This window comes from Aspergillus sydowii (assembly GCF_001890705.1).
Source record: "Aspergillus sydowii CBS 593.65 unplaced genomic scaffold ASPSYscaffold_10, whole genome shotgun sequence".
Lineage (NCBI taxonomy): Eukaryota > Fungi > Ascomycota > Eurotiomycetes > Eurotiales > Aspergillaceae > Aspergillus > Aspergillus sydowii.
In genome coordinates this window covers 762,456-789,639 of record NW_024467868.1, presented here as the reverse complement: position 1 = coordinate 789,639, position 27,184 = coordinate 762,456, and the positions used below count along the sequence as shown (strand labels likewise).

The 27,184-nt window shown below is 50.6% G+C and overlaps 9 protein-coding genes across 9 annotated transcripts; 6 read left to right on the top strand and 3 right to left on the bottom strand.

Moving 5' to 3' along the window:
- Window positions 1-76: 76 nt before the first annotated feature.
- On the bottom strand, window positions 77-3,494 carry tmpL (putative NRPS-like enzyme; the record flags this gene model as incomplete). Its single annotated transcript, XM_040849821.1, has 8 exons — window positions 77-450; window positions 518-1,832; window positions 1,881-1,977; window positions 2,027-2,314; window positions 2,375-2,478; window positions 2,552-2,634; window positions 2,708-2,842; window positions 2,948-3,494. The coding sequence occupies 8 exons, from the start codon at window positions 3,492-3,494 to the stop codon at window positions 77-79; spliced, it is 2,943 nt and encodes a 980-aa protein (XP_040699922.1).
- Window positions 3,495-4,848: 1,354 nt separating this feature from the next.
- Window positions 4,849-6,446, top strand: ASPSYDRAFT_1158620 (enoyl-CoA hydratase/isomerase family protein; the record flags this gene model as incomplete). Its single annotated transcript, XM_040840049.1, has 6 exons — window positions 4,849-5,375; window positions 5,590-5,720; window positions 5,798-5,827; window positions 5,919-6,035; window positions 6,084-6,261; window positions 6,322-6,446. The coding sequence occupies exons 1-6, from the start codon at window positions 5,180-5,182 to the stop codon at window positions 6,444-6,446; spliced, it is 777 nt and encodes a 258-aa protein (XP_040699921.1). The 5' UTR covers window positions 4,849-5,179.
- A 3,735-nt stretch (window positions 6,447-10,181) lies between these two features.
- On the top strand, window positions 10,182-11,212 carry ASPSYDRAFT_134863 (uncharacterized protein). The gene is made up of 2 exons (XM_040840698.1): window positions 10,182-10,508; window positions 10,572-11,212. Exons 1-2 carry the CDS (start codon window positions 10,213-10,215, stop codon window positions 11,104-11,106), a joined length of 831 nt encoding a protein of 276 aa, XP_040699920.1. The 5' UTR covers window positions 10,182-10,212; the 3' UTR covers window positions 11,107-11,212.
- A 7-nt stretch (window positions 11,213-11,219) lies between these two features.
- ASPSYDRAFT_1158617 (uncharacterized protein) lies at window positions 11,220-12,490 on the bottom strand (the record flags this gene model as incomplete). Its single annotated transcript, XM_040840048.1, has 6 exons — window positions 11,220-11,341; window positions 11,401-11,530; window positions 11,615-12,001; window positions 12,066-12,133; window positions 12,188-12,346; window positions 12,415-12,490. 6 exons carry the CDS (start codon window positions 12,488-12,490, stop codon window positions 11,220-11,222), a joined length of 942 nt encoding a protein of 313 aa, XP_040699919.1.
- Window positions 12,491-14,175: 1,685 nt separating this feature from the next.
- On the top strand, window positions 14,176-18,238 carry ASPSYDRAFT_134862 (uncharacterized protein; the record flags this gene model as incomplete). The annotated part of the gene is made up of 7 exons (XM_040840697.1): window positions 14,176-14,337; window positions 14,413-14,529; window positions 14,582-14,990; window positions 15,058-15,465; window positions 15,517-15,557; window positions 16,349-16,762; window positions 16,831-18,238. 7 exons carry the CDS (start codon window positions 14,176-14,178, stop codon window positions 18,214-18,216), a joined length of 2,937 nt encoding a protein of 978 aa, XP_040699918.1. The 3' UTR covers window positions 18,217-18,238.
- A 799-nt stretch (window positions 18,239-19,037) lies between these two features.
- On the top strand, window positions 19,038-20,127 carry ASPSYDRAFT_48400 (putative nucleoside-diphosphate-sugar epimerase). The gene is made up of 2 exons (XM_040847614.1): window positions 19,038-19,551; window positions 19,631-20,127. The coding sequence occupies exons 1-2, from the start codon at window positions 19,117-19,119 to the stop codon at window positions 19,862-19,864; spliced, it is 669 nt and encodes a 222-aa protein (XP_040699917.1). The 5' UTR covers window positions 19,038-19,116; the 3' UTR covers window positions 19,865-20,127.
- A 73-nt stretch (window positions 20,128-20,200) lies between these two features.
- ASPSYDRAFT_34110 (putative RTA1 domain protein) lies at window positions 20,201-21,360 on the top strand (the record flags this gene model as incomplete). The annotated part of the gene is made up of 4 exons (XM_040845186.1): window positions 20,201-20,219; window positions 20,266-20,365; window positions 20,411-20,581; window positions 20,610-21,360. 4 exons carry the CDS (start codon window positions 20,201-20,203, stop codon window positions 21,358-21,360), a joined length of 1,041 nt encoding a protein of 346 aa, XP_040699916.1.
- A 351-nt stretch (window positions 21,361-21,711) lies between these two features.
- On the top strand, window positions 21,712-22,936 carry ASPSYDRAFT_92301 (MBL fold metallo-hydrolase; the record flags this gene model as incomplete). Its single annotated transcript, XM_040852650.1, has 4 exons — window positions 21,712-21,927; window positions 21,990-22,137; window positions 22,222-22,578; window positions 22,647-22,936. 4 exons carry the CDS (start codon window positions 21,712-21,714, stop codon window positions 22,934-22,936), a joined length of 1,011 nt encoding a protein of 336 aa, XP_040699915.1.
- Window positions 22,937-24,031: 1,095 nt separating this feature from the next.
- ASPSYDRAFT_92300 (uncharacterized protein) lies at window positions 24,032-26,210 on the bottom strand (the record flags this gene model as incomplete). The annotated part of the gene is made up of 2 exons (XM_040852649.1): window positions 24,032-25,660; window positions 25,725-26,210. 2 exons carry the CDS (start codon window positions 26,208-26,210, stop codon window positions 24,032-24,034), a joined length of 2,115 nt encoding a protein of 704 aa, XP_040699914.1.
- Window positions 26,211-27,184: the final 974 nt, after the last annotated feature.

Genomic DNA, 27,184 nt, shown 5'->3' with positions numbered 1-27,184 from the left:
CCCATCTCCATGCTCATTCTCATTCTCATCCTGCCTGCCTACCACCTGGATGGATCCACTCCATTTTCATTTCCATTTAGCTATCCCAGATAGCTCCATAGGCAGGAATCCCTCTCGTCTCCATTCCATAAACAACTTTTTTCGTCAGCTTCTCATTCGAAATAATAATCACTGCTTCAGCCCCGAAATCCTGCACCGCATTCCAGGTAAGTTTGACCAAGTCGGGCCGGCCCTGTTTCTTCGTATCGTGGACAATAGCACCGGGGTCGGCGTTGAAGACGTCGTCGACAATGCCCTGTCCAAACGTCTGCGTCGGGTTCGAGGTCGACCAGACCAGTCGGAATGGGCACGTTGGGATCTGGATGTGTCCGAGGAGAGGTCCGATGCCGGATCCTGTGCCTAGCAGGACGACGCGGTTGAAGAGTGTTGCGATGCGCATTACGCCGCAGGCTGTATTAGTTAGCAATGATTTCTGAAAACATGGAATAAAGACAGAATGTGTAAATGAAGTACGTACTCGGAACACCTCTCACCCAAAGATGAGTAGGCGGTTTACTGATGCGACCACCGGTCCAGTCACCAGCACGAGACACAACGAGAGAGTACCCCCGAGGCCGACCATTCTTCGGCACTGGGGCTGGAACGGTCGCGAACGAGTGCCATTCAATCAGCGGGCGCTCCGACAGCCGGGTAAAGGTTCCATTGACAGGCATCGTGTAGTCGAAATGCAGACGGACGGCGTGGTTGGAGAGGACCTCTGCGTCGACGGGGACCTTGCGGAGGAACACCCACGAGCTGGCAATACTCATTGTAATGACAATGACCATCCAGAAGCTGGGGGTTCGAATGACCTGCTCGCCGAGGGTCGTACCGGGTGGTCGTTGGTCGCGGATGGAAGACATATTCTGGACCCAGATGATCACCAGCGCGGTCCAGCCGGCGAAGCGGTGGAAGCGCTCGAAGAGATCGTGGTGCTTCTTGCGCATGGTTGGGTATGCGAGTGTGATCATGCAGATGAAGATGAAGAGGGCCAAGAGGGAGAGAACGATTGTCAGGACGGATGGTTTCAGGGGATCGTCTGGCCTCGTCGCGAACACGGTGATGTTGTAGCAGATGCCGCCGGTGTACCAGGCCACGGCCATGACTGCGGCGCCGGAATGGACGCCTCCAAGGTGGTATATCTTTGCGCAGCGCTTGCGGATTGCGAGAGGCCAGGACTTTGGAACGGAGCAGGATATAGTGTACAGGATGTTGATGACGACGTCTTGCCGGACCAGAATCGCAATCGTGAGGTTGACGAACGCGATCGTCGTGATATGCTGGCGAGGAATCGTAGGCACCGTCAGGAAGGCAATCAGAACAGCAATGTTAGACAGGAATATCAGGGAGAACAAGGTCCGGTAAACAATAAAGATGCGATGTCTGAGACCGCGCCACGGCTTGCCCCACCGTTTGTCTGGTACAGGAAGCGGCTCCTTTTTCAGAGAATCGGATCCAGTGGATATTGTGCTTGTGTAGAGTTCCTTTTGCTTGCCCAGGGCAGAGTAGAGCTCTGTCTGGGAGTGCCTGGCTTCCTGTACCTGTTTGGCCAGCTCGCGCTTGTCAACCTTGCCGTTAAACGTCAGGGGGAACACCTCGACGGTGTGCCATTTGGATGGGATCGCATAGTACGGCAGTTTCGTCTTCAGATCTTCGTTTAGTTTCTCAATGCTGCACCCTTTTGGAGACACAATTCCGGTGAGTTGGCCCCCGATCATTAGGGCTGTTGCTTGCCGGACGCCGGGAGCCGATGTCAAGCAATGGCTGACCCCGTCAAGCTCAACGCGGAACCCCTGCATATATTAGCATCTTCTTGCACTTATGATTGGGAATATGCGTACATGGAGTTTAACTTGATCATCGTCACGACCAAACGTCTCCAGGTTGCCGTCCGGAAGCCACCGTGCGAGGTCACCCGTATTGTACATCAGCGACCTCCTGCACATAAAGTTAGTAATGCAATGTGCCATGCGTGTTTTCAACATACCCATCATTCAGAAACACATCGTAGTGGTATTTTTCCGCAGTCTTCTCCGGCTGGGCAATATATCCCCTTGTCACACCGGCACCACCAGCCCAGATGGTGCCAACCTCCCCAATCTGGCACGGGGCCTTGTTCTCGTCCAGGATATAGACGTTGTTATTCGGCGTGGGTTTCCCAATGGTAAGCGTGCTGCCTGCAGTATGCTTATGCATGGTGTTTATGATGGTGATCTCGGTGGGCCCACAGCAGTTGTAGTATGAGACCCCAGCCAGCGCCCATTTGTCCGCCAGACTGCTCCAAATACATTAGCCAATGACAGTCTCGAGAAAAGAAATACCGGGCAGGAATTACCTCTGAGTGGACGGCTCGCCAGCCGTGGCCACGCACCGAATATTGGGAAACTGATCGGGGCTGTATCGGTTGAGAATACTCGGTGTGCAGATCAGGGTGTCGATCTGAGGGGCAGGCCAGTCAGGATTATCGCGCACAACGAACCGGGGACAGCCAATAATGGCACACTTGACGAACCTTTTGCAAAGCCTTATTCCAGTCAGATCCTCGCAGGACCAATGTGGCTCCATTCGACATGCTGCCGAGGACCTCCCAGGCGCCTGGAATCTGGTCAGCTTTGACTAGTCCCCACACTTTTTTCCCACGAACTGAAGGCTTTTTTTTTTTACGAACCCATATCGAAACTCACGGACAGCACCTGCCCGACTTTCGAGCCGCGGGCCATGCCCAAGTTGCCGGGTGCTTGGCACAGGATGTTGGTGACATTTTTGTGCGTAACGTAGACGCCTTTCGGTGCTCCGGTTGTACCTTTTGCCAGTCAGAAAAAAAGAAAATAAAATAAATAAATATCGAAAATAAAAATAAAATAAACTTCGATAGCGAGAAAATCAATAACTCAAGAATTCAACTCACCAGACGTGTATATGAGGTAGCATCCGGAATTTTTGTTGCCCTCGCAAAGCAGGCTCGTTGGTTCCACAGCAAAGTCGGTAAAGGCAGGGCTCTGGAGCAGGTCATCCAGAACCAAGATGGAGACTCCAGCAGTCCCCAAGAACCGGATCCGCTCCTCGAACGGGTGGAGACACAGCACGACAGTAACGCTGGACTGCTCGACGGCGTGCTGCAGAGTGTGATCGGGGACAACCCCGCCATCCATCGGGATATACTGTGCGCCAGCCATGAGGATCCCGAGGATCCCAGCCACCATCTCTGCGCTGCGCTTCATGAGCAGCATCACTCGGTGTCCTGGGATCACTCCGTTCGCCCGGAGCTGGGTGGCAATGAACTGGGACTGGCGCAGTAGCTCTCCGTATGTGACTTCCTTCGGTGTACCGGGGGAGAGATCCACCAGAGCAACCTCTGACGGTGCTTGTGTGGCATGGTGTATGAAGNCTTCATGGACAGTGCCAAATGGGATCCTGGTCTTGTCTCCGAATCCAAACTGGCGGAAGAGAGTCATTGTGTTGTCTGCTGAGGGCGCCAGGTTGGAGTTTATATCGGGAGCGACAACAGCCATTGTTGTTGAAGCTGCAATCTGATGGCTCATATGCAGAGGAGCTGATATGCAGGTTTAAAAAAAAAGATTTTAGGTACGACCCTTACATGCGGCGCGAGCTCCTCTATATAGCTCTCGCACAAGGTTACCGTCTCTTCTGGGTCTGTCAAAGCAGGCTACCCCTCCTCAACAGCTGCCCGTTCCGGAATAATGTAACGTATATCCGGATGTCAAGAGCAGTGATCAGCCGAAGGAAAAAGAAAACAAAATCAAGAAGGGAAAGGAAAAGGTTTGATGCCCCAATGGGTATGGTGCGCCGGGGTGGGTGTGATGAAAGCGTGCTGACAAGTGCAGCCCTTCAGGAAAGCTATCCGGAAGCGTCATGGAGCGAGTTTAGTCTCGATTACAGTACGGGCGGCTTATATATCATAATATCAGTGTTTCTGTTAGTAAAGACCAACCACTAAAGAGCAACGGGCAAATGGGCAGTGCACGGGGCAGCGCCCCCCCTGCTTTAAAACAATAAATGCATCCCTAGGGCTGCGTGGCTGCAACTGACAAGGGCAGGCAAGTGGAGCGTGTTTGACGTTGAGCACCGAGTACGATTGCCAATGCCATTCCCTGTGATTACTTTGATTACTGGAATTACGCAGGCAAGCGACGTGTCCTGGCCCCCTTGTTGGGGCGGGAGCCACGATGAATGCTTGCAGCTGCGGTCAGCAAGGGCCGGTGCAGCAGCAGGCAAGTTTAACTTTGATTTGTATCTTATCTTGCCCGATGAGACGGCGGCAGGCTGACCGGTCCACTGGGGACCCGACAACACAGCAGGTTAGGCGGCTCCCACGGTGACTGTGCCATTCGCCAACCCTAACTTCGATGGGAATCATGGAAGTCTCTGCCGCGCCCCCGCACGCCATCCGCCAAAGGACGAGTCGATCACTGGGCCGGCATGCACAGTGCACAAGGTGGACCGGCTGACTGGCTGGCTGGCAGACTGGCAGACTGGCTTGGGCGGGCAGTGGGCGGGCAGTGGGCTGGACAGTGGACACTGTGGAGCGTGGACTGGACAGAACTTCGATTCACCGCTGAGCAGCGCAGGAATGTCTTGGCCGTCTTTGCCGCATTGCTTTTTCCGTCACGGATGGGCCTGCTCTGCCGGCCAGATGCCAATGAAGCCCTGGCTCATGCCTGGCGATGGGCGTGGCCTGCATGTCGACTCAGGTAGGGCTCCGTCCCATGCGCGGGGCGATCGGTTCTCGACCAACTGTCTCTCTCGGAGTCTCTGACTCTGGCAGTGTCGTCCCGTGTAACCCTCTCTGTCTGGCCTGTCTGGCCTGGTCGCCGTCTTTTTATCGCGGGCCCGCCGCGAGACGTCCATCGAGACGGCCGATCTGATGTGCGAACTACTGCTTCAGGCCAGTGCTCGCTGTCTTCCAGCCGATCTCATCCTCTTCGGTTCCTCCGAAAACCAGCCGACCGGGACTCGACCAGCATCGAGCAAGTGAGCGTCTTCGTTGCCCTCCACCCCAAAGTTAAACTCTCCACTGCTGGCAATCTCGACTGCTGTTAAACCTCGCCCCGATCTCGTTTTTGTGCCGTATCTTTGTCCATTGTCATTATTATTGTGCTCCGTACTTTTCGCTCCCACCATGAGTCAGCCCTCCGATCTAGTCATCTCCACGACGCCGCAGCCGGGGACTCGAGTCTGCACGCTGAACCGCCCGGCCAAGCGCAACGCCCTATCGCAGGACCTCATCGACCAACTGCTCCGGCAATTGCAGCGCGCCTCGGCTGATCCAGCGGTGCGAGCAATCATAATCACAGGCGCTGGGGGTTTCTTTTCCGGTGAGCCGTCCACCACCTATTTTTGATTATACCGGGCCTTCCCCAGCCTCCGCCCAGCCTCCCAGCCACCCAGCACAGCACAGCACAGCACAGCAGCACAGCCTTGACAGCCCACACGTGGGGGCTGAGGCCGAAAACTCCCGGCCAAAAATAGACAAAAGACAGAATACTCAGCACCCAGCAGAGCAAGCATACTGACGTGGATCGTACACAGCCGGGGCCGACATCAAAGAAATCTCGCAGCTGGACGCCGAAGATGCCCGGCGGGTGCGCTATCTCCAGGACCTGTGCGACGGCCTGCGCAACGTGCGCAAACCCGTCATCGCCGCCGTCGAGGGGAAGGCTGTACGTCCCACTCCAATGAGATCTGCCCCGAGCATTTCCAGAACCCTCGATTGGATGCATCCCTACTAATCGTGCAGCTTGGGGGCGGATTTGAGCTCGCGTTGATGGTAAGCCGATCTCTTCCTGTCAGAACATACTCCGTATCTATTTCTGGACATAGATAATTCATAGCCAAGCGATTTGCTAAATGTGACACAGGCAGATTTCATCGTCGCAACATCCGAATCGCAGTTCGGCTTACCGGAGGTCTCTATCGGTCTGATCCCCGGGGCTGGCGGGACACAGAGACTGACCAGCGCTCTTGGCAAATATAGGGTACGTCCATGGGTTCGTCGAGTATTGTCCAGGGCTAATGCGATAAAGGCAATGAATGTGATCCTTCTCGGTGAGCTTCTTTCCGGAACAGAGGCACACAATGTCGGCTTGGTGAGTCACCTTGCAGAGCCAGGGAAAGCTGGCGAACGTGCGCTGGACGTAGCTGCGAACCTGGCATCGCGAAGCCCTACTGCTTTACAATTAGCGAAGGAGGCTATTTGCACTGGTTAGTCGCGTCGCAACTCCCATTCTAGTATTCCTGGTCTAATAACTGTTTTGCTTGCAGCGGACGAGCTAGGGCAAGACGAGCCCTTCGAGCGGTCCCTCTATTACATGGCCTTCGGGACCAAAGATAAAAAAGAAGGCGTCTCGGCGTTTCTAGAAAAGCGAGCTCCTGTTTGGAATAACTAGCTGGGCTTAATAGGGTTTGTTATTAAATTTAATATTCGCCACGATTAAGTCGATCTAGAACGACGAATCCATACTCCATAGTATATAGCTACATATGCAGGAACACAGTCAGCAACGCAGGGAAAGGACACAGGAAATCTCACCCGCTGATTGCCGGATTGATAGTGACTCGCTAGAAAATGGAAATATTGCGATTTTTCGATTTACCAGGTCTAGATGTAATGCGTCCAAACCTAATAGCATTTGTCTCACTGCCGACCCACGGCCGCACATCTCTTTTCAAAATCTGCGAGCGAACATGTCATATTCTAGAAGCCGGCCGTCCGACCGAGAAGGTTGCGGAAGGGATTTAAATGTTAAATGTTAACTGTTAAAAATCAAAAAGTTAGGAAGAGAAAGAATATTTGCCAGGTATAATTCTTAATGGGACCTACTATAACTGCCCCCCAAGGCTCCCAATCCCATACCCTCATTCATTCGATGAGCCTTGCAGTTTAATTATTTGGATAGCTCCAGTACTCCTACCTTCCTTGTAAGGTTAATTATTTGTTTGTTATCGACCTTGCCACCCCTGTTATGATCCACTGGTTCCCCGAAGGGTAGACTATAAGCAATACGGGCCCCATCTACTCAGCATCACAGGGGCAGAAAGGATCAGTTGGAAACCATCTAGCGTAAGCATTACAACATATGTCGACACGGTAGTAATTCCTGAGAAGGAGTATCATGCTTATTGTCTTACAAACTGGACGATTTGTCGAAAGTCCCAATCACTGGGCCTAGACGCGTACTTGCTGACCGAAGATATACACCAAGTGGGTTATAATCACGAACAGCGAGGTAACACTATGGCGGTTTTTGGTTCGCAGACTTGAAACATGAGTTCCTACTAATATTGTGGTGAAACAAAGTCTACGCCGTAGAGTAGAAATATAAGCGCCGATAATATAGGTAGTACATCTGACGTTTATCCAGACTCAGGTGGCAGCAATCTAGTCGTCGTCATCATCATCTTTTCACTTTCTTGCCTTTGCCTTGTCCTGGCCTCAGACTTACGTGGATGCTTATCCTGGCCCAGGGACTGCGGAACCGTCGATATTACCAATATCTCTATGTGTAACTTTGATAACCAGTTACCGTTGCTGAGAAGACTTATTTCCCTAGTTTAACGTATCTAGCCGTCGAAACTCTTCCATGTCCATCCTACTCAGTCGAAGACAAATCCCGTTCACATCCTTCTTTGGCAGTACTGGAAATCTCCCCTTGGACCATTACTAGGAGTGACTCAACATTCTCATTTTGCTGGAATTGCTTTTCAAGGTGCTTGGATAGACCAGTGTGTTCCATTCGAAAATGGCGAGGTGGATTGGATGAGCGTTGAATATTGTAAGCCAGGGTTTTGGCCTCGCTCTACTGTTGCACCACCGACCAAATGCCATTGACCATATGAAGAGATTGATATCCGGACCGATCTTGTGCGTGTCGACTGAGAAATCATGGTCAAGCTTCCACCCCAAGTTCTGGCAAGAATGGCTAGCTGAGCCTCGAATCTGTTATATATTTTTAATCGGTATATTAGCATATTGCACTGCTTCTTGGGCTTCGACATATACAGATAGACAGCGAGGGACTGAACGCAGTGACGGTAAGGCTTCCACAGGCTCTAACATATGCAACTTTGTCAGATAAATTCAAACTCGATTATGGAACATATGAGCCACCTACTCACCCTCAAGTCGAAGATCCTCCCTGCGATTCGCTGTGAGCCAGTCATATACCCATATACCATCGTCTAAGGGAACAGAAGGAACAGCTGGTGTAATCGACAATCTCTCCTTATCACGCAGTGTCCGAAGTTGCAACAGGATCTACTCACTTCCATATATATCTGCCGTCGTTTTAGCTTCCACCTCTGTCCACTCTACCAGACTGGCACATGGTGAATTGTTGCTAAACTGATAAACATTCCGCACTTGCCTTTGCCTCTTGATACAGGCTCTCCGGAAGGCCATACTGCGGTCGCTAGATACTTCATGGTGCTGCAATAACCCTTCCTTAACTGTTCTGGTTACATAGGACCGGCTGCTGGAAACAAGGCTTTTAATGCACTTAGGAGAATATATATACATATATGTATATAAATATACGTGTGTGTGTGTGTGTGTGTGTGTGTGTGTGTGGTCAACAACCGCGAACAGAAAGGTGCCTAATTTTGGCGTATAATGCAATAGAAAGACGGCCCAATACCGTTAGAGGTTTCTTTATGGTCGAATGGTATGTCCTCTGGACAAGCTCCGCAAGGGGTGGGGGGCCTTACGCTATAAAACTACCTGAAGTCTCAACAACAAGGGTCGTAGAAATGAGCCATCATTCTTTGGCGTGTCTTGCCTTGCAAAGGAATTCACGAGCTTTGGTTCTTGTCATCAGAATGACAAGTGCTACCCCCCTGGATTCTAGCATGGAGTGGAGGCCATGGTGAAGCTACTATTAGAAACGGTACTGTACGAGGAGATAAAGAGTAAATCAAATTGAGCCTATTATGTCTAAACGAACTGCTTCCTAACATAGCAGGGAACGTATCATGAAATAATGATGTCCTCAAACACCGAGACTGTGCGCCTCATTCTACGGGCTCACACTTGTAGCTACCAACCACGAATGGATCATCCTCGTCGAACTCGTAGGTTTCACCAGCTACGGCAGTGAATGGTTCGCCATCGCATTCCGCGGTACTATTCGAAGAAAGTGTCAGTAACTCGATGCTTTTCTTCCCAGGGATCACCGGATGACGGCAACTCACGTGTAGAAATCGCACTTGATGTCCGGGGCCGGCTGCCCTTTCCTTCCTCCAATTTCGATACTCGTCAATGTATACCGGTCACCGTATTTTTCTCAGTTAGTGCTGCTAAAGCCATTTGCATCGGTGGTGCAGTGCGTCAAGGACTTACCTGTCCAAATTCGTCTTGCATTCCGTCCATGCAACAGCCTTGAAGGCATCTCCACGGACATTTTTCAGATACAGCTATTTAGACGGACATCGGATGTTAGTATTAGTAGATTCGCCAGCGATTTCATTTCATCGTTGTAGAGGGATGCTTACCAGTGCATCAGCCGGGTCGTTATTATCTTGTCCCACAACAGCTGGAGTAAGGGCAGTGAGAAGGACAGAAACGGAGGCAAGATTGATCTTCATGGTTCCTAAGGTGGGTTCAAGTATAATCAGTGAAATTGGGTGAGCCAGATGAGATGGGAAAAGAGTTTCCCGGTCATTTAAGCGTTTGCTATTGCGCCTATGACAGCCAGGGTGTCACACAACATACCACAGCTCCTTACAGAACCCATTCTTCTTACTCTGGGAAGTCCACACGGCGCGTCCAAGCGTCAAGGCAAATGCTTGATGGACGCGATTTGCACCTAATCACAGGCGTCTCAGTGCTCGTCGGCATTGTTATAGAATAGAGAACTACTTGCTCATAAAGTACGCATATATCTAAAAGTCATGCAGTCCATGCCTTGTGGATCATTACTCATCCCAAACCATACGACAGAATATGCATAGCAGGAACAGTTCAAAAACTAGGTAATGTTTCCGGCCCTAGGCAGGGGTACGTAGGGCTTAACTACTTCTAGAAAGTGTGCCCAGACCAGAGAAGTGCTTCGCCCCCTATTACCCCTCCATCTTCGTCTGTCGCTGCTTCTAAATATACACGTCAACCATACTACGACCTCACAACTCACCAGCGTCCTGATACATGCGCAAGACACCATGACGGGTCTCAAAAGTGCATTTCTGGAGAAAATCCCCTTGGAGATCCGCTACCAAATCTACGAACTTGTACTTGGAGACAACATCATTATAATCACACCTGTCAGGAGGCGCGTATGGCAATGTTTCTGCCGTGCCAGAGGCGAAAAGTTCCACTGGTTCACACGGGCCTGGCTGGAAGATATCAGGGCCCATTGCCGTACACATGAGGTTCAAATCCCAGACGAAGGTTATCGACGTGAAGTAGAAGAGGTGCGGGGAAACAGGCTTTCTGTGCTCCTGACCTGTCGCCAGATGTATGTTCCACATTCTTCACCATTTGGGCCCCGTATATGGTGCTTACAGTATGTGATTCGCAGCTACTCTGAATCAGCTAAGGTCCTGTGGTCCGCCCGCCCAATCCATATGCAGATATTGGGTGGTCCATTATATTTTCGGGTATTTCCAAATATGCAGGCCTCTCTGGCGCCGCGCCATTTCCACGCTATCAGGACGTTGGAAATATCATTTGGACATTCCAAACTTGAGCACTGGGCGGAAGTCCTCGATGAGGAGTGGTTCGCCGGGTGGAATAGCGTATGGGACGTTGTCAAAGATATGAAAGGCCTTGTGCAGATCCAAGCGTGGCTTAAAATGGAACAAGCTGGAGATCCTGGGGGGAACTTTATGACTGCTGAGCAGGAGAGGAGGCTCTTTGCGCCGTTGATGGAGGTTCATCACTTGCAGGATTTTAATGTCGAAGCGACGTGGCCGGAGAATGAAGCCTCAAAGGAATTGCTTCGAAATTCCCCGTTCCAGCTCACAAGGAAAGACGAACCGAAACCTAATCAGCCTGACGAATATACGGTCCTGAGAATCTATGAACATCCCAGTTTGGCGCGGCGTGATCTCTAAACTGTTGATAAGACAGAGCAAGCTATTGCCGCTGTTAAAGCTGGAATAGCATCGATGTAAAGTATATCTGACAGAGGCAGTCATTTATCAACAATATAAACCGTCCTGTTCTATCACACAGCCCATTGTCTTCTAACCAGATGATCCATACCTCGCTTCGTTGTTGCTGCATCCAGCGCCACAACATAGCCCTTCTTATTCCACTTCATTTCATAGCGATTGATCAAATGCACACCTATAAGTCAGTGAGTTACCTGATAATCCAGATGGATAAATGTTGGGGCCTCCACTCACCAACAGCAAAGAACGAATATGAATTCGCATTAAAACAGCCTTTGGCCTGGAACCCATCTGCAACACAGCGATCCCAATAATAGGCGAAATCGTCCGTTGAGTCATATTTTTCTGACAGTGCATGAGTGAACTGCGACAGAAAGAGTGTCAGCGAGTCATAGAGCAGTATACATTACTGCAAAACAAAGAAAAGCAGAGAAAAGTAAGGACTGACTTCATGCAACAGCACAGAATCCAGAAGCTCAACCAAGACCATCGTATCAGGCGTCTCAGGTTCACGGAAGTCGTCCATGGGATCATAAGTAGGTCCGTTCTCTGGACGCTCCGGTAGACCACCGATCATATTGACCGGGGCAGGGGTTTCGCGGTTGCGCAGTTTGTCCAGGAACCAAGGGCACAGCTGCATGTCCAACATGCCTTTGCCGAAGTATGTTGTGAAGGCCAAAGTCTTGTCGCCATTCTTGCATTTCTCGTAGCTTTTCATGTGGGCATCGTCCCTGAAAGTTTTGCGTGTCTTTGTGTTCTGAAGCTTCGTTACCTTCTTCCCGTCGTCACCGATCGCTGAGACCTCTTTCCAGCGAGATAGGTCACAGTAAATGGTCTAGGAAGGGATGTTCATTAGATGTGACCCCTGAATGGCGACGGTGTAGCCTGGACATGCTTACGGGCTGGGGGACATCGTCTGTGCTGGGTTGGTCCAATGTCTCGAAGAGCTGGACCCTTTCGTATATCTCTGCTCCGTCAGGGTTATTTGGCTTCATATGGACGGGATGTTGAGATCACGTACTCTTGTTGTCTGCTAGGTCCAGATCGTCATCCGGGAAAAGCCAACTCCTCAGTTCCTTAATATTCTTATCCTCGGCGCTATCGATCTCGTTTTGGGCACCTCTTGCCAGCTCCATTGCGAATCTGACGGACTCCTTGACATCCACGCCGTTGATAACCGCTTGAGGACAAAATATTAGCACATTTCTAAAGGGGTGTTCCCGGTGGTGAGTAGAGTAGTGTGCTAACCCTCGCACGATTCATCCAGGAAGTAGGCATTGATACACAGTGGAAGAATCAGCAATATGGCTCTGGTCCAAGTCATTATAGCGGGAATAGTGATGGGAGTTGGGTAAATGCAAATTTGGATACTATTCTGACAAGAGAATAGCCACATCTGGGAAGGGATATTTATGTCTTCTTCAACTAGGGCGTCTAGATATTCTCGTCCTCATTGCAGCCAGGCCAGAGTCACCGTCCTCAACAGCCCCCAAGCCAAGGCTATGGTGATGATGAATCCAACACGAAATCACCACGTATAGCATAATAATACACAGTTATAGGATGTCTAAATCGCGGCACGGTGTTAGTGCTGCGTCGTGAACCTATTTAGGAAAGAGACTACTATCATGATGGTGCCCTTGGGGTCCGCAGGGCTGCTTGAGATGAGGGCCGGGGCCGGAGGAGACCATACAACACCACGGCTGTGAAAGCCTGGTTTGATAATGTATGTAAATCATGGTGGTTACCAGGTCGGGTAGCGAGCGACTTGGAGGCCAGACCAAGCCGTCATGGGGCTGGAATTGAGACAAACATCCTTGACTAGTTTCACGTAACGCCATCGCATGGCAATCCGTGTCGGAGTATCCGATAAGTATATGGTGTTGATTTAATCTAAGAATAGCATGGGGGCATGGGAATGGAAGTGCCACCTAATGCAAGGATCCTCGGGGCTGCGGCAGGACCCGAGCAATTAGGGTTGTGGCGTGAGCGGATGGCGTTGGCACCAAGTATACACAAAACATGCGATTGGGGAGGCCCCGCACTCTAGCGAAGTTGGCCTGTACGTTGGAGCTGCACGGGCCGAACCTGCTGTCATGGAGGGTTGCGGCACGATCAGCACCCTGAACCCCGGCGTTTTGTTGGGGGCTAGCACCTGCATGGTACTAGACAGGGTGGACTGGGGGGGCATGGCCACCCTTTGACGGCAAGTTGTTCAAACCATCAAGCACCCTCTCAAAAGCATTTGCGATAATAATGTTACCGCATTTTTGGGGGCTGTCCAACAAGGTTAACATCAACAGATATCTTCTCGTGGTTCAGTTCCATGATATATAGGTCACGAACAACCCCTCCGATCTGGACATCATTCGTTCAGTACCTTTTTACAACATACATAGTTATTTTTTATTGTATTCACAAAGTCCAAAGAAATGACCAGATTGCAAAGCTACATCCTCGCGCTTACCTGCCTAGTAAGCCACCTTGCGTGGGCTTCTCCCAAAGGCCCCAGACCTCCAAACGTCGAGCTCGAACGACGTCAAGATCAATTTGCGGTGAACCACTGTCCAGAGTAGGTCATATCAAGAGTATTATCTTCTTATACATGAAGTCCAATCCAGCTGACCTTCTGCGCTGCCTAGAAAGCTGCAAAAATGCTCCGAATGCGGAGGAGACAGCAGGCAAAAAGGGTTCTGCGACAATGAACTGGCACAGGGGTGGAGGTCCACCTATAACGCCTGTCTAAGAACCCATGGCGAAGGGGAATGTGGCTTGATTTGCAAATGCATCTCAGAGGAGACAGGTGATCCTGGGTAGGTGGTTACCTTGTTCATGTTCTGGTCCTGCCTTGTCTAGACAGGATACCGACCTATCCATTTCCTTCCAACTACTAATAACGACTGAGAGGAATCAGATCTGGTGTCCCAGCCATAATTCCATTTCCCATTATCCCAGTTGGATTTGTAGCACCCCCAGCTGCAGTCCCTAATCCAAAGCAGACCTGTCCGGATGATTACGCTACAACAAGCTGCAAGGACTGCGAGCCGCTGGAGCGCTGGTGCACCAAAGGTGACCACTCAGGATGTCCTTGTAGAGAGGAATGTCCTGCGGAAGAAGACAATAACAAACCCAGTTGCTCGGATGAGGATTGTGAGGGTGAGGATGGGTCCTGTACGGTTGTATGTTCTTTTTTCGCCCTACCCTATTGGGGAAATTTCCCACTCTAGGCGCTAATGCTTTATTCAGGGACACCACAAAGGCTGCGAATGCAAGGCTGGATGTCCGGATCCGGAGGAAGAGCTGCTGATTTGCAATTATGATTACTGCAAGGGTGAAGATGAAGAAGAGAGTAAATGTACCACTGTAAGTGGGCACCCCGCCGCTGTTTTCTTTATGAGGTACTAATAAGATGAAGAACGAATATAAAGGCTGTGAATGTTCCCATCTTATAGACCGTATCACTTCAACGAGTACGGCCAAAGATATTGGTGAAATGCAGAAGAACCTAGTGAACTTGGTTAAGAAAATGGAGGATTTCTATCAGAATGGAGGGGATAGCGATGAGGAGGGAGAGGACATAAAGCCTGATGTTACTTGTGCCAGCAAGGACTACAGTGATGCCTTGTCTGTCGATGCCACATTCCTGAACCAACTGGCCGACAAGTTTTGCAGCGGCGACACGAACAAAAAGCGCAGCCAGGATCTAACAGCTAAGGACGTTTCATCGTCAGCGTACGCAGATTACAAGTTCCACTTCGAGCTTGATCCTGGCAAAGACTGTGAGATGGACTGCAAGGCGGCGTTCAAGTCCATGACTAGTACATGTACGATCTTTTCTCCCAGCTTCACTCGCTTATATCTTGGTTCACCAACTGATTCAGTATGCAACAGGCCAAGGCATCGACAGTCACAGCATTCAAGCCTCTGCCAACGCAAGATACACATCCTGCAACGGAAGCTTGAAATATAAAATCACCAATACCAAGACCTTTACCCAGCATGGACTACAGGAGCGAGTATGTCATGACGAGGATGCATTCGGTAACCATGGGGATGTCCGGATATATGATATGCGCGATTATGTTTTCGCCTGTACCGAGCTCGACGATGAGAAGGCAAAGATGCAGGCGGGCTCAGAGAAAATTCAGTTCAAGTCAACATACGGCGGGACGCAGCTGGCGTTTACTATATCCTGGATTGAGGACTGCGAGGGGGAGGAGCTTGATGTGAGATGGCCGAAGGAGGAGGGGCACTCGGACGAGTCATGCTTTCGGCTTTTCCGTGAGGATTGGGAGAAGTGTAAGTTCAATACCTTGTCCTGATGTCGAGTTGGACTGACGATATCAACAGGCAACAACGGCGGTGCGGGGGGATACATTGATTACGGCTGTGTGAGATATGATTTTAGGCCTACATTTGACTAGTTATCTTTTTCTGGGTCTGACTTCATGCTTTGGTCTCTACCTGTCCAGTATTTCCTTGGCTCAATCATGGGCACTAGTCATTGAGATACTGAAATGCCTCTGTGATGCTCTGGAGGGATAGGGCATACCAGGCACACGGTGAATAATTGAACATCCTTACTACTATACAAATGATGCCTGATGGTGCCTGGCAGCCTTGAATTTACCGTGATCCTAATTGGATGCAGATATTCCCTGTTCCTGGCATTTTATTGGCCCGTTCAAGTTGCAATTCACTGCCATGATGCTGCCCATATTCTCAATGTTATGATCCCCACTACTTTGACCCTTCCTGCCCTTCGCCAAACTGCTTCGATATCTCGAAGAACCTCGCAGTGATCCTATTCCCCTTCTGTCACCCCGTATGAGCCTAGTGTGCCACTGCATCATTTTCTGTTAATTGTCGCCTTCGATACCTACTGAGAATCAAACAAAACGCGCTCGAATAACACAAGCGCAATTTCTTTTTTCGATAACACAACACGGTTGGGCGCCTGTCCTAGATGTCTTCCCAAAAGCAGGCGTGGACCCCAGAAGAGAATGCCCTCCTCCTCCGGTTGTATAGAAGACGGCCTGGTCTTTCCGCGAATCGTTTCGGGCAGGTCGGTCAACCCCTTTAATACTTCCCTGGTATCGGACCATGCATTAAAAGGCTCTCTGGCATCTTCAGTATAAGCTAGGAGGAATTTATGGCTAACTGGCTCTCGCTATCGAAACAGGAATATGAAAATCAGTTTCCCGGTCGGACTGTAGGCGGCATCAGCAGACAGCTCCTCGAGCTGGTGAGCTACAGGCCCGCTCGAGCAGTGGAACGGGGGACTGAGACTCCAGAACCTACAGTGCCTGCCAAACGATCGGCCGATGATATACCGGAACGACGCGGGAGACGCAAGTCGGCTCGATATACAATTGCAGACGACAGTGACGACTCAGACTATCTCGGCGAGGATTCCTCCGACCTGAAGGCTAACACCAGAAGCAATACGAGACAAAGTCTACCGAGAGACAACAGCAAGCAGGGCATGGATATTGACAAGGACTCCGATTCCGGCGCGTCCGACTCTATGAGTGAGCACACTTGTGATAGTGACCCTGGTGCCGGAGATATCACTGTCGACGGCGAAACAGCACCAGTGAGTGATCCAGTACTCCATCCTATGGCTTGTGTCATCGCTGCTAACATGCTAATTCTCCCGGATAGTATACACCACGTCGCAGGATGAAGAGGTCGCCTCTGTACCGGCGCAGGTCTATGCCGTCTCCGAAGAGACGCTCAACCACAGCTGTCGCCCAAGGCTCCATCGAAAGGGACGTCTCAGATGTAGTTTTACCGGCGGCGAATACAAACCTTGGTCGAAGTGCACCACACGCACTGCCGGCTAAACAACGCGAATCTATCCAGGATACCAGCAAGGGTCCACTGAAATCACAGCCAATCCCTTCGCGTCCGGCAACTGCGAGTTTGGACGACAGGCGGCAACCTCAGCCTTTCTCCCCAAAGCCTCCGAGTACTCTTCCAACGTCTGAACCCAGGAAGAGTCTATCTCATGTAGCAACACACTCACCCGCCGCCAAAGCCCAACCCGACAGAAGCGTAGCAAGGCAAACAGCTAACCGGTTAAATGCCAATCGCCGCAAGTGGGACTCTTCGGCTGATACATCAACAAACTGCACTATATCAGTGGAAATACCTCTACCTGCTCGCACTCAGCCCAGCTCTTCATCTGCCCCCGACGACGCATCTGCTTCGGGTGCCTCCACTCCTAGCAGCGAAGATGGTCATCAATTTACAACGCCGCTCGTCACAGCTACTACCGCACCCCTCAGCCAACAAACACAAGAGCGGGAAAGTACCACTGCCGTATCTGAGCCCGCCGGAACGGGGCGCGACTATGTCCAAAACCCAACACCAGACACTGTCGCTGCCAACACTATCACCGCAGCCTCACTCCCAGCCACACCACCCTTGAGTGCACTATTGGGTGAGATGGAGATAGATGAATTCCCCACGGGCCACCAGTGGACAGACCCGGCATTTGAGTTCGACGCTGGTCTCTCCTGCCGCGAGATAGCGTCTAAACTTGCACAAGAAGCTCACAATCATTCACAATCTCTAGTTAGGAGGGTACAACTATTAGCAGCAATTGCAGAGTCGTACGCAGCACAGAAGGAAGGGCTGCTCCACGAGGTTCAAAGGCACGAAGTTCGCAAGAGAGATGAGATCGCTGGTTTCACCCGACAGATAGATGATCTTAACAAGAAGGTAGTCCAGTACGAGTCCCAAATACAGAAGCTCCAAGAAGGCGCCGTCGGTCCTAGGACAATACATGAGCTGAAGGCCGCGGTAGCAAAGCGTGACGAGGAGCTCCGTCTCCAGAATGCCCGGGCTGAGGCCCTCCTGCAGGAAGTAACAGAGCGCGATACTCGCATAAGCGACCTTAGTCATGAGGTAGAGGCCCTCACCAAGCTGGTTCAAGAGCGTGATCGCCGTATTGAGGAACTCAAATCGCTTACCGGCAGCATGGGTCTCGGGCAGATGGTGGAAATAGCTTCAAGGTTGCAGAAATGGGGATTGGTTTCTGATTAGAATACTTCACCTTGATGGTTCTTGCTATCATTTTGGATGGTGAGAAACTTTGTGCCTTTTGCTTACAATTGTTGTCTTTCTTGTTTGTTCATCGCAAAGTGCACCTCGGTAGTCCATCCTATACTGGGCAGTTGATATCAGAGTCACCGTCTCTTCCAGCGACCTCTGCACCACATAAGTTCTAGAAACCACTCATCTGTCTATAGCTGTCCATAGCCTGCTGCTCCCTGTCAACAATTCCTTCTAGATGACACTCCTTGCGCCCTCGAGCACGCTCTCTCCCTCGTGTAACTCCCATCGGTAACACAGCAGGAGCTGAGGCAAGCTTCACGTTTATGCAGTTACTGATACCTGTCCCATGCTTGACTTGACTTTCGGAATCTGCATCGGTCAAGGGTCCACATACCTACCTGCCACCAGTCGGACACGCCGGATTGTCCCGTTCGTACGACTTCACGCCTGCATATAACGTAAGGGCTATATAGTCTTTCTGATGAATATTCCGGCCTTTAATAGTTTAGGGGGCAGGAAACAGTAAGTTGCGTTAGTAACATCAATTTAAGATCCTCTTGCTATCATTTATTACATTATAAATGTCGCCGTATCCTTCCGCCGATATATATATATCGGCAGGGATAAAACTCGCCACACTCTTACGAAGACCGAGGAAAAGGTGTTCCTACCATGGTACTTTATTAAAGTAAGAACAAGCACAGAAAATAATTTCCGCAAGGCAGAAGTGAAATACTAAGGCGCGCCAGCTGAAGACCATCGGTGTGTGTGATCAACAACGGAGATAGCGGGCTTTAAGGACATAACGGGGACGGCCTCATCGCGTCCAGTCTGACATTCCTCTCCCAACCATCACTTCACCATCATTTCACAACTATTCCATCCAAAATGAAGGTAATCATCGCAGGCGCAACAGGCTACATCGGCCAGGAAATCCTCTCGCAATGCATCGCCCACCCATCCATCACCTCCATCATCGCTCTGACCAGACGCGACCTGGACATCAAAAATGACAAGCTCCGCACCCACCTCATGAAAGATGAAGATTTTCTCTCCTATTCAGACCCAAAGTTAAGAGAGGAATTGGAAGGCGCAAGTGCCTGTCTGTGGTCCATCGGCCTACGCCCATCCCAGGCCGGGAACGACGAACGCACCCGCGTTATATCTGTAGATTACCCTGCTGCAGCGGCGGCGAATATGGCAGATATCGCCTCGACCTCAGCTCCTAATGGGAAACTGCGATTTGTGTATATCAGCGGTTCCGGTGTAGAACGGGACCAGAATAAGTCGCTTTGGTATATGGGCAACTTTCGTCGGCTGAGGGTTTGTTTTCCCCCGACTGTCTACTACCCCTATGTTATGATATGTTGTTATCTGTCATGGACCATACTGATAAATACAGGGTGAGTCGGAGAATGTCCTGTTGAGACATGCTGAGGCGAATCCAGATGCGTTCGAGGCGTATATTATGCGCCCTGGGCTGGTTCCGTCTACACAGGGGACAATTCGCGATCGTCTTTGGGGCTTGTTTCCGTCAGTTAGGATGGATTTTCTGGCGAGGGCCATGATTGATATTGCGATCAATGGGAATAAAGAGACGACGATTGAGAACCAGACGATTAATGAGTGGGTATGAGGGGGATATTGGTGTTTTGGCGGGGTTGGAGTGGTATGCTGCAGAAGAGTCTGTATAGGCTTGGATTCAGGAAACTTGAATAGTCAACGAATAGTAATAAGACCTATTATAAAAAATTGTCAGTACATATCGACGAGCGCCCGACGAGGCTGTACTGCGCAGTGCGTGGCTGTTCTTAAGCTCAGATCGGCGGCTTGGCAGGTCATTTCGCTCAATCGGGAAAAGAGGACCATCTACAGACGAATACTTAAGGAGAAACACAAGCGTTGCCCAGTGTGTTCAGTTTACAGAGATTCATCTTTTCCAAATACCAATTTGATAACCATCACTTGCAGAATGGCAGACCGCGAAGTTGGTAAGAGTCCTTCACCTTAGTCGCAGCCCTTCGCTAACCCACACAGTCCCTCATAGTCTGTATGTCTATGCCCCGAACAAGAGCGCACCCATATTATTCACTGTGCTGTTTGCAACTTCAGCGGCCGGTCATTTATGGCAATGTTGGTAAGTATTAGCATACTGTCTAGTGGCCCCAACTAATAATATTAGTCGATACAATTCCTGGACAATCATCGGACTCCACCCACTCTGCGCCCTTATATTCACGACTGGATATGCCCTGCGCGAATACGGCGCATACAACTACATATACACCACCGACACCCCCCAGCAAACCATGACGATCTACATCATGAGCCAGGTCTTCATCAACATATGCCCGTACGCCGGACACTCGCACTCCTACCAGAAACGCAACTAACCCAGCTTCTTCCACTAGTCCCCTACTTGAGCTCGCAAACTACCATATCCTCGGCCGAATCTTCTACTACGTCCCCCATCTCGCCCCAATATCTCCAGGCAAAGTGCTCGGCATCTTCGGCGCGCTCATGGGTACTGTCGAAGCAATCAACGCGCTAGGCGTCGCATTCACATCGAACCCAAAAGGCAACAAGCAGAATCTGGGAAGCATCCTCATCCTCGTCGCAATCAGTATTCAGTTATGCGTGATAACAATCTTCATATTCGTCGCCGGGCTCTTCCACAGACGATGTATAACCTCCAGAGCCCCAGTGGAGAAGAGGAAAATACCGACTCTCATGACCACGCTCTACGCTAGCATGACCCTGATTCTAATCAGATGTATCTATCGCATAGTCGAACACACCGGGAATACAGCGCTAGACACGGACGACGTGGACAAAATGCGGAACCTCAGTCCACTGCTGCGATACGAGTGGTTCTTCTATGTCTTCGATGCGGCGGTCATGCTGGCGAACTCGCTGCTTTGGAATGTTTTCAACCCCGGTCGATACTTGCCAAGGGATAGGACTGTCTGTCTAGCTGGGGATGGAGTGAGTGAGACGGAGGGTGGGAATAAAGCTGGGTATCAGCCGACTGTTGCTGAGCTGGGGAGGGCGGCCATGCAGTTGTTGACGTTTGGGCTTTGGGGACAGGTGTTTCCATTGCATGAGAAAGATGCACAATCTGTTGCTTCTTGAGTTCCCTCTTTCTGCTTCTTTGCGTCCGATTGGAGTGGGAAGTATACTGTATTTACTAGCATGTTTATCAATTTGAAGTCCATGTCTTGTGTCTAGTATGGGTCCGCCGTTCGGCGAGCCATCGGTTTGATCGCCGACTACCCGGGAATTGAATATTTGACGTAATGGAAGGCGAGCTCGGCAATTGACAGTCAATCCACTGGTAATTTAGCTGCAACCTAAAGTCAGGTAATTTCTTGACGGCTGCTTAGCAATAAAGGCGTAGTCGAGACTCGCAGCATTATATTAAATCTTTTGACTCGCATCCCGACGCAACATCACGAAACAACCCACGACATCACCGCCGCCAATATGCTAACTGAAATCGACAATCTGCAAATCCATGTCCTCGTCAACGACGAACTGGACCCCATAACACCGAGCATGAACCCCGCGGTCAAAGTTGCGAGCCAGTTCATGGGTATCCCTCTCTCGCCCTTACCCCCCGGCACGCAGCGCGATGGGGCAACGATGGAAATGCGCATGGATAATATCTGTTGCGCTGCCCACGGGCTTTCACTGCTCATAGTCTGTTTTACCTGCTTTCCGGTTTTACCGCGATGAAAGAATGTAGACTAACAAAGCCACAGATCGCAACAAAAGGAGACAAAAAGCATATTCTTCTCTTCGACGCCGGTCCAGAGGGTGAGGTCTGGGAACGGAATTCTCGTCGTTCGCGCTCGGACATTGGCCAAATCGAGCATATCGTGCTGTCGCATTACCATCGCGATCACTCTGGTACGCTTGAATCCCACCCCATCCATGGCAGTAAACCATCGAGCAAGGCAAATAAGAGAAGAGCTGAATGAAGAAACCACACAGGCGGCCTAGTCCGCGCCATCGAACTAATCCAGCAGAACAAAGAGCCGAACAAGAAGGTCACAATGGATGTCCATCCCAACCGTCCGGATTTCCGAGGCGTCCAGGCTGGCGACATGGCTATATCGCTTGAAGCTGATCCGACTTTTGCCGAGCTTGAGGCCGCTGGTGCTACCGTGATTCAGAGCGACCAGCCGCATACAGTACTTGATGATTTCTTTCTTGTTTCGGGGGAAGTGCCGCGCGAGACGCCGTATGAAGATGGTATCTATGGCGGATTGCGGTACGAGAACTCCAGGGGGAACTGGGAGGAGGATACGATGATAATGGACGAGCGCTATGTGATGTGCAAGCTGAAAGGTACGTACCCAATGCACTGAATACCGGGATAGTCTCGATGGCTTTCTCATGATTAACCTCGTGCGCAGGTAAAGGGCTAGTCGTGTTCACGGGCTGCGGGCACGCCGGGGTTGTCAACACCTGTCGCGATGCAGTAGCTTCAGGCAATGGGGCGCCTTTGTATAGCGTCGTAGGTGGGTACCACCTAGCAGATGCGCAAGAGGCAAAGCTCGAATCAACGATGCAAGACCTAAAGAAGTTTGATCCAAAGGTCATGCTAGCTGGGCACTGTACCGGGTGGCGATTCAAGTGCCAGATTGCGCGCGATATGCCGAATTGTCTGGTTCCTGCATTCTCGGGCAGCAAGTATGAGTTATAAAAAGTGTTTCTCGCTGTAATATTATAATCCGGGATATCTTGGTTGATGGGCAACAAGGATTCATATCAACAAATGAAGGCCGAACAAACAATTCCCACACAAAATAGATACCAGCAACAAAATCCAAGCCGAAACTCCACTGTACTCAACCCAAACATAGTCTCACAAATTACCAGCCCTAGCAACTTCCCTTCTCAAAGCCGGGTCCCATGGTCTATTGAGGTGCCGGCGGCGCGCTTCCCTGGGCAGTTGCTGCTGTCTGAGCCGGAGCATTGGCCATAACAGGTCGAGGGGATTGATCTTCTCCGCCGGTCTTGTTCGCTTTCTTCTCGTGATGCTTTTTGGCGTATGAGTTCATGAAACCAAGTGCGAGACACATTTTGGTTATCCTATATTTCTTCTTTGGTGGGGTTGATAATTAACGAGTTTATGGTAGGAGTCTGTTGTTGACCTTAATACTGACAGTTCACCAAGTGGAATGTGAAGCGTACCTATGACGAGTCGACGATGGAGGGGATACGATAAATGAGGATAGATATTTGCGACGAAAAGATCTCGAAAGAAAAGGAAATGTCCAGCTCAAATAGAGTGCTCGTTGATTATCAGGCGCGTTTCGGCCCCCGCCGATCGGGCTGTGCAGCCAACACTACAGCCACCAAGGCCTCTCACTCTTTGCCCAGGAGGGAAATTCCCAGGGCCAAGAGAGTGATCCGCGAGGCTTAAATAGGGGCTCTAATCTTTATTTAGTTGGTGCTGACGCAATTAATACTATTCACCGCTGTTGGCTTACCACTCTACGAGGCGGATACTGCATTAGGAGAGATTTAGGGCATTTCGGTTTTAAGCTGGATAATTATGCTAAGTACATGTGCGATGGCGTCTGTCTGTCAAAGATTAGCCGGACATCGTAAATAAAGCCATAAAATAGAAAGAATAATGGTAAAAAAAAGACAACGTCCACCGAGAGAACGCCAGCATCCCCAGATCCGAGCAAAACACCAAGTTCAAACTGTACCAAGACGCCATTGCTAATGATGATACCAAACCACGAGAAATAATCATAAACATTTTCGTATCGCAACGTGATGTTTAAACCTAAAACGTAAGATGGTCCGACAGTCCATACAGCGTGCCATCTAACTGAGGAACAGCAAAAGGGTCATGCCGTGACTGATCATCAAGCACAGACAAACCTTCATCATTGACATGAGTGTTTATTGGGCCGAATTGAGCCGGAGCCTCCACCGTCCAGCCTACCTCAAACGGGTCCTGGGACGCATTCTCGCGCAGCACCTCTTCGACATGCTCACCCAGTCTTTCTTTCGTTGACTGCAGAGACACATCGCGGGGTTCCCCGTCTGCCACGGCCCCATTACCACCAAGCTCAGGGTTAGCAGATACACTGAGTCGCGATCTCCTGATGGTTTCTTTTTGTTGGAGGGCGGATGTAGCTTCTCCGTTGACATCGTAGGACTCTAGTCGAGATCTAGCTAGTGTATTTCCGGTGTCGAGCCCCAGACTGTGGGAGTAGTGCAGTATGCTTGGGTCGACAGGGGGTCCCGAGGGCGGTTGTCCAAATTGTTCCCCGTTGGAGGGAAAGCTTGTGTATTCCGACTCCAGTTGGAAGTCTTGTAGATCGGATGGGAAGAGCGTTTGCGTTGGAGTTGGATGCGGAATGTTGTTTAGTAATGGCGCCGAGGTTGGTGCTGGATGGTATGCAGTGGAACTGAACAACCGCGGACCGGTAGTCTGGTTTTGGATGTTATATTCAAGCTCAGCCGATGTTGGTGTTGAATGACGCGTATTGGGATCGAGAAACCCTGATTCCGGGGTTGTTAGATCTTCCAGGTCGTCGAAGTCTTCGAACAGTTGCGACGTAGAGGTGACACTGTTGCTGGTAGAAGCTGCAGTTGTATTCGCGAATTGTGAGCGCCGGCGAGAAGGAAAAGGTGCCGGGCCATCTAAAGTAGCAGGAGCACGTTGAATGGGAGCCAGTACTACCAAATCTGCAGCAATACTGGTGTCGCCGCCGAGTCTCTGCACTTCAGCGCGAAGGTTAAGAATCGCCTTCATCATGACTCTCGGGTCGTAGCTGAACGAATTCCCCATCATGTCCTGGTTATGGCTGAGCGGCAGTCCGATCCCATTGTTTCCCTGATCGTATTGTGGGAAGTGAAGATTGAAGCCTGTTGAGTCTGGCGGCACGGGGTACTCGGGATGCGTCTGATAATGTCCATCAAATGTCAACCCCTGCTGAACCCCAAAGGAGGCCCTGCCTTGGTAGAGCGGCGTGTTAGTGACAGAGTTATTTGCGTACGGACTGTTTACGAAAAGGGATGTGGGATTCAGCTGCTGAACTGGGGGCTGCCGTGAATTCGTCATCGCTGCATTCCCCCGAGTACGACGAGCGAAGCCGTGTCGAGGGGTTTGGATAGAGGGACGAGCAGTAGCTGCACGAGTTTCCCCGAGTTGGCCACCAAGGGTCACGTCTTTAAAATGTTCATTCCCCGTCTTCTTCGCCGGCAGCTTTCGCGGTTGCTGTTGGAGGGTCCACCACTGCACAATCGCACCCGGATCTGACCGAGGTTCGTTCTCGTACTTGGTCCCAAGGAAGGTTGTCGTTTTTCCAGTTTGCTTGTCTGTAATAGTACATGGTACGCTGTTCCGGACACAGCCTTTGCATTTATCAAAGCCGTTGTGGCAACACGTTGCCTGGCCCCTGGCCTATCCCAACGCAACCAGCCGTTAGCAACAAGAAACAAAAAGATGTGAGAGAGGTAACTCTTACCGCACATCGGTCACAAGTCTTCCCGTTCGAGCGAGGTAAATTCCCTCGGTATTCGCGGATGGTTTGGACAAGCAACCCGTAATCCATTTCAGTCCTGGTCGTGGGTAGATCCCATCCGTAGGCCTCACCCCAGAGCGTCTCCAGAGCAGAGAAGTGGTCCCGGATGACGCCCCAGCACTGGCGGTCTTGAGGACGTTCGAACCACTGGCGGATTATCTCAAGGTCCCTCGCGTTGGGAATTGGGATATGGAAGATGTAATTCTTTCGCTGCCCACCCCTGGGGGTTCGCGTCTTCTTTTTATGCTTCTTCTCATCGTGTTCGGAGTCGCCATCCGAATGCTTTCTCTTGACGGGACGCTTTCCCTTTGCTACTTCGCTGAGTTGGCTCTCGTCTTCGGGTTTCAGGTGCTGATGGGCATTTTCTTGGTTTGTGTTATTATCCTCGCTTTCTAGCGAGTTGCGCGTTGAAGACCGGGTTTGCACCATTTTGTTTCCCTCGGTCCTTGGACCTGGGAGTGCAGAAAGGAATATTCGTGAAGAGAAGTATTGAAGGGGGAAGAAAATAGTAAGAAAATTTGAAAGATCGAGGAGGATACCCGTCTAGACAGAGTGTGGGTTATAACAGAAGGGAAACACCTGCATCCGTAACAATGTGGCCTTGTTTTGCAGCTTGATCGAGGGAGCCTCAAAGGCTCGTTCATATCCAATTATAGAATAATTACTCTTGTCTGGAACAACACAGCAGGCGATTAATGTGATTGACCGAAAGACATGGGACAAGGTCAAAGGTATCAATGGCCTCAGTCCCCCATCCGGGGAGTCAATAGAACCGTCCAGGGAGCCGTCACCAGGCTCAGCAGAGCTTGATGCCTGAGCAGCCGGAGAGCGAGGGGCAAGAACAACCCCGCCGTGTGAGTGCCAGGGCCGCATCTGACCCTGCTCGAGAGCTCCATGGCCTGAATAGGCACGTCGCTTTGCGTTGACAATGGGCTATTGCTAACAATGCAGAGTGCGATGAGATATATGTCCTCGGCCGCGAGACTGCATTGAAACTACATTCTTATCTTATGAAACAGGAGGGCGGTTGTTGAGATAGAGATCTCTTTGTGCCTCCGTTCTTTGTTGCTGTCTGAAGAGTTTGGATACAAGGCACTCAATTAAACCCCACAATGGCACATGACTGAAAGAAACACACAAGGGAATTTGAAACCGAGCCAAGAATCGGGACAAAGAAAACCGTGGTTGCGTAAAGACGAGTTACTGAAAGGGGGAATCCGGTGTGAACCGCCTGATCAGATTGTTCCTGGCATCTAGATGGGCGGACGCGCAGTTCGGGGCTCCAAAGGACGAAGAGCTCGAGGACAATCAGACACTACTGGATCACCAGCAAGGATCACGAAGAGATTTCATGTCAGCCTCTTCTAAACGTGGAAGGGCGCTTCCAATGAATTTCATTTCAC

Bases quoted from the DNA above. Each gene is read 5' to 3' on its own strand.
- ASPSYDRAFT_134863 (XM_040840698.1), top strand. From the start codon at position 10,213: ATGACGGGTCTCAAAAGTGCATTTCTGGAGAAAATCCCCTTGGAGATC. The intron at 10,509-10,571 runs GTATGTTCCACA...TGTGATTCGCAG, and splicing joins CTCCTGACCTGTCGCCAGAT to CTACTCTGAATCAGCTAAGG.
- ASPSYDRAFT_48400 (XM_040847614.1), top strand. From the start codon at position 19,117: ATGAAGGTAATCATCGCAGGCGCAACAGGCTACATCGGCCAGGAAATC. The intron at 19,552-19,630 runs GTTTGTTTTCCC...TGATAAATACAG, and splicing joins GCAACTTTCGTCGGCTGAGG to GGTGAGTCGGAGAATGTCCT.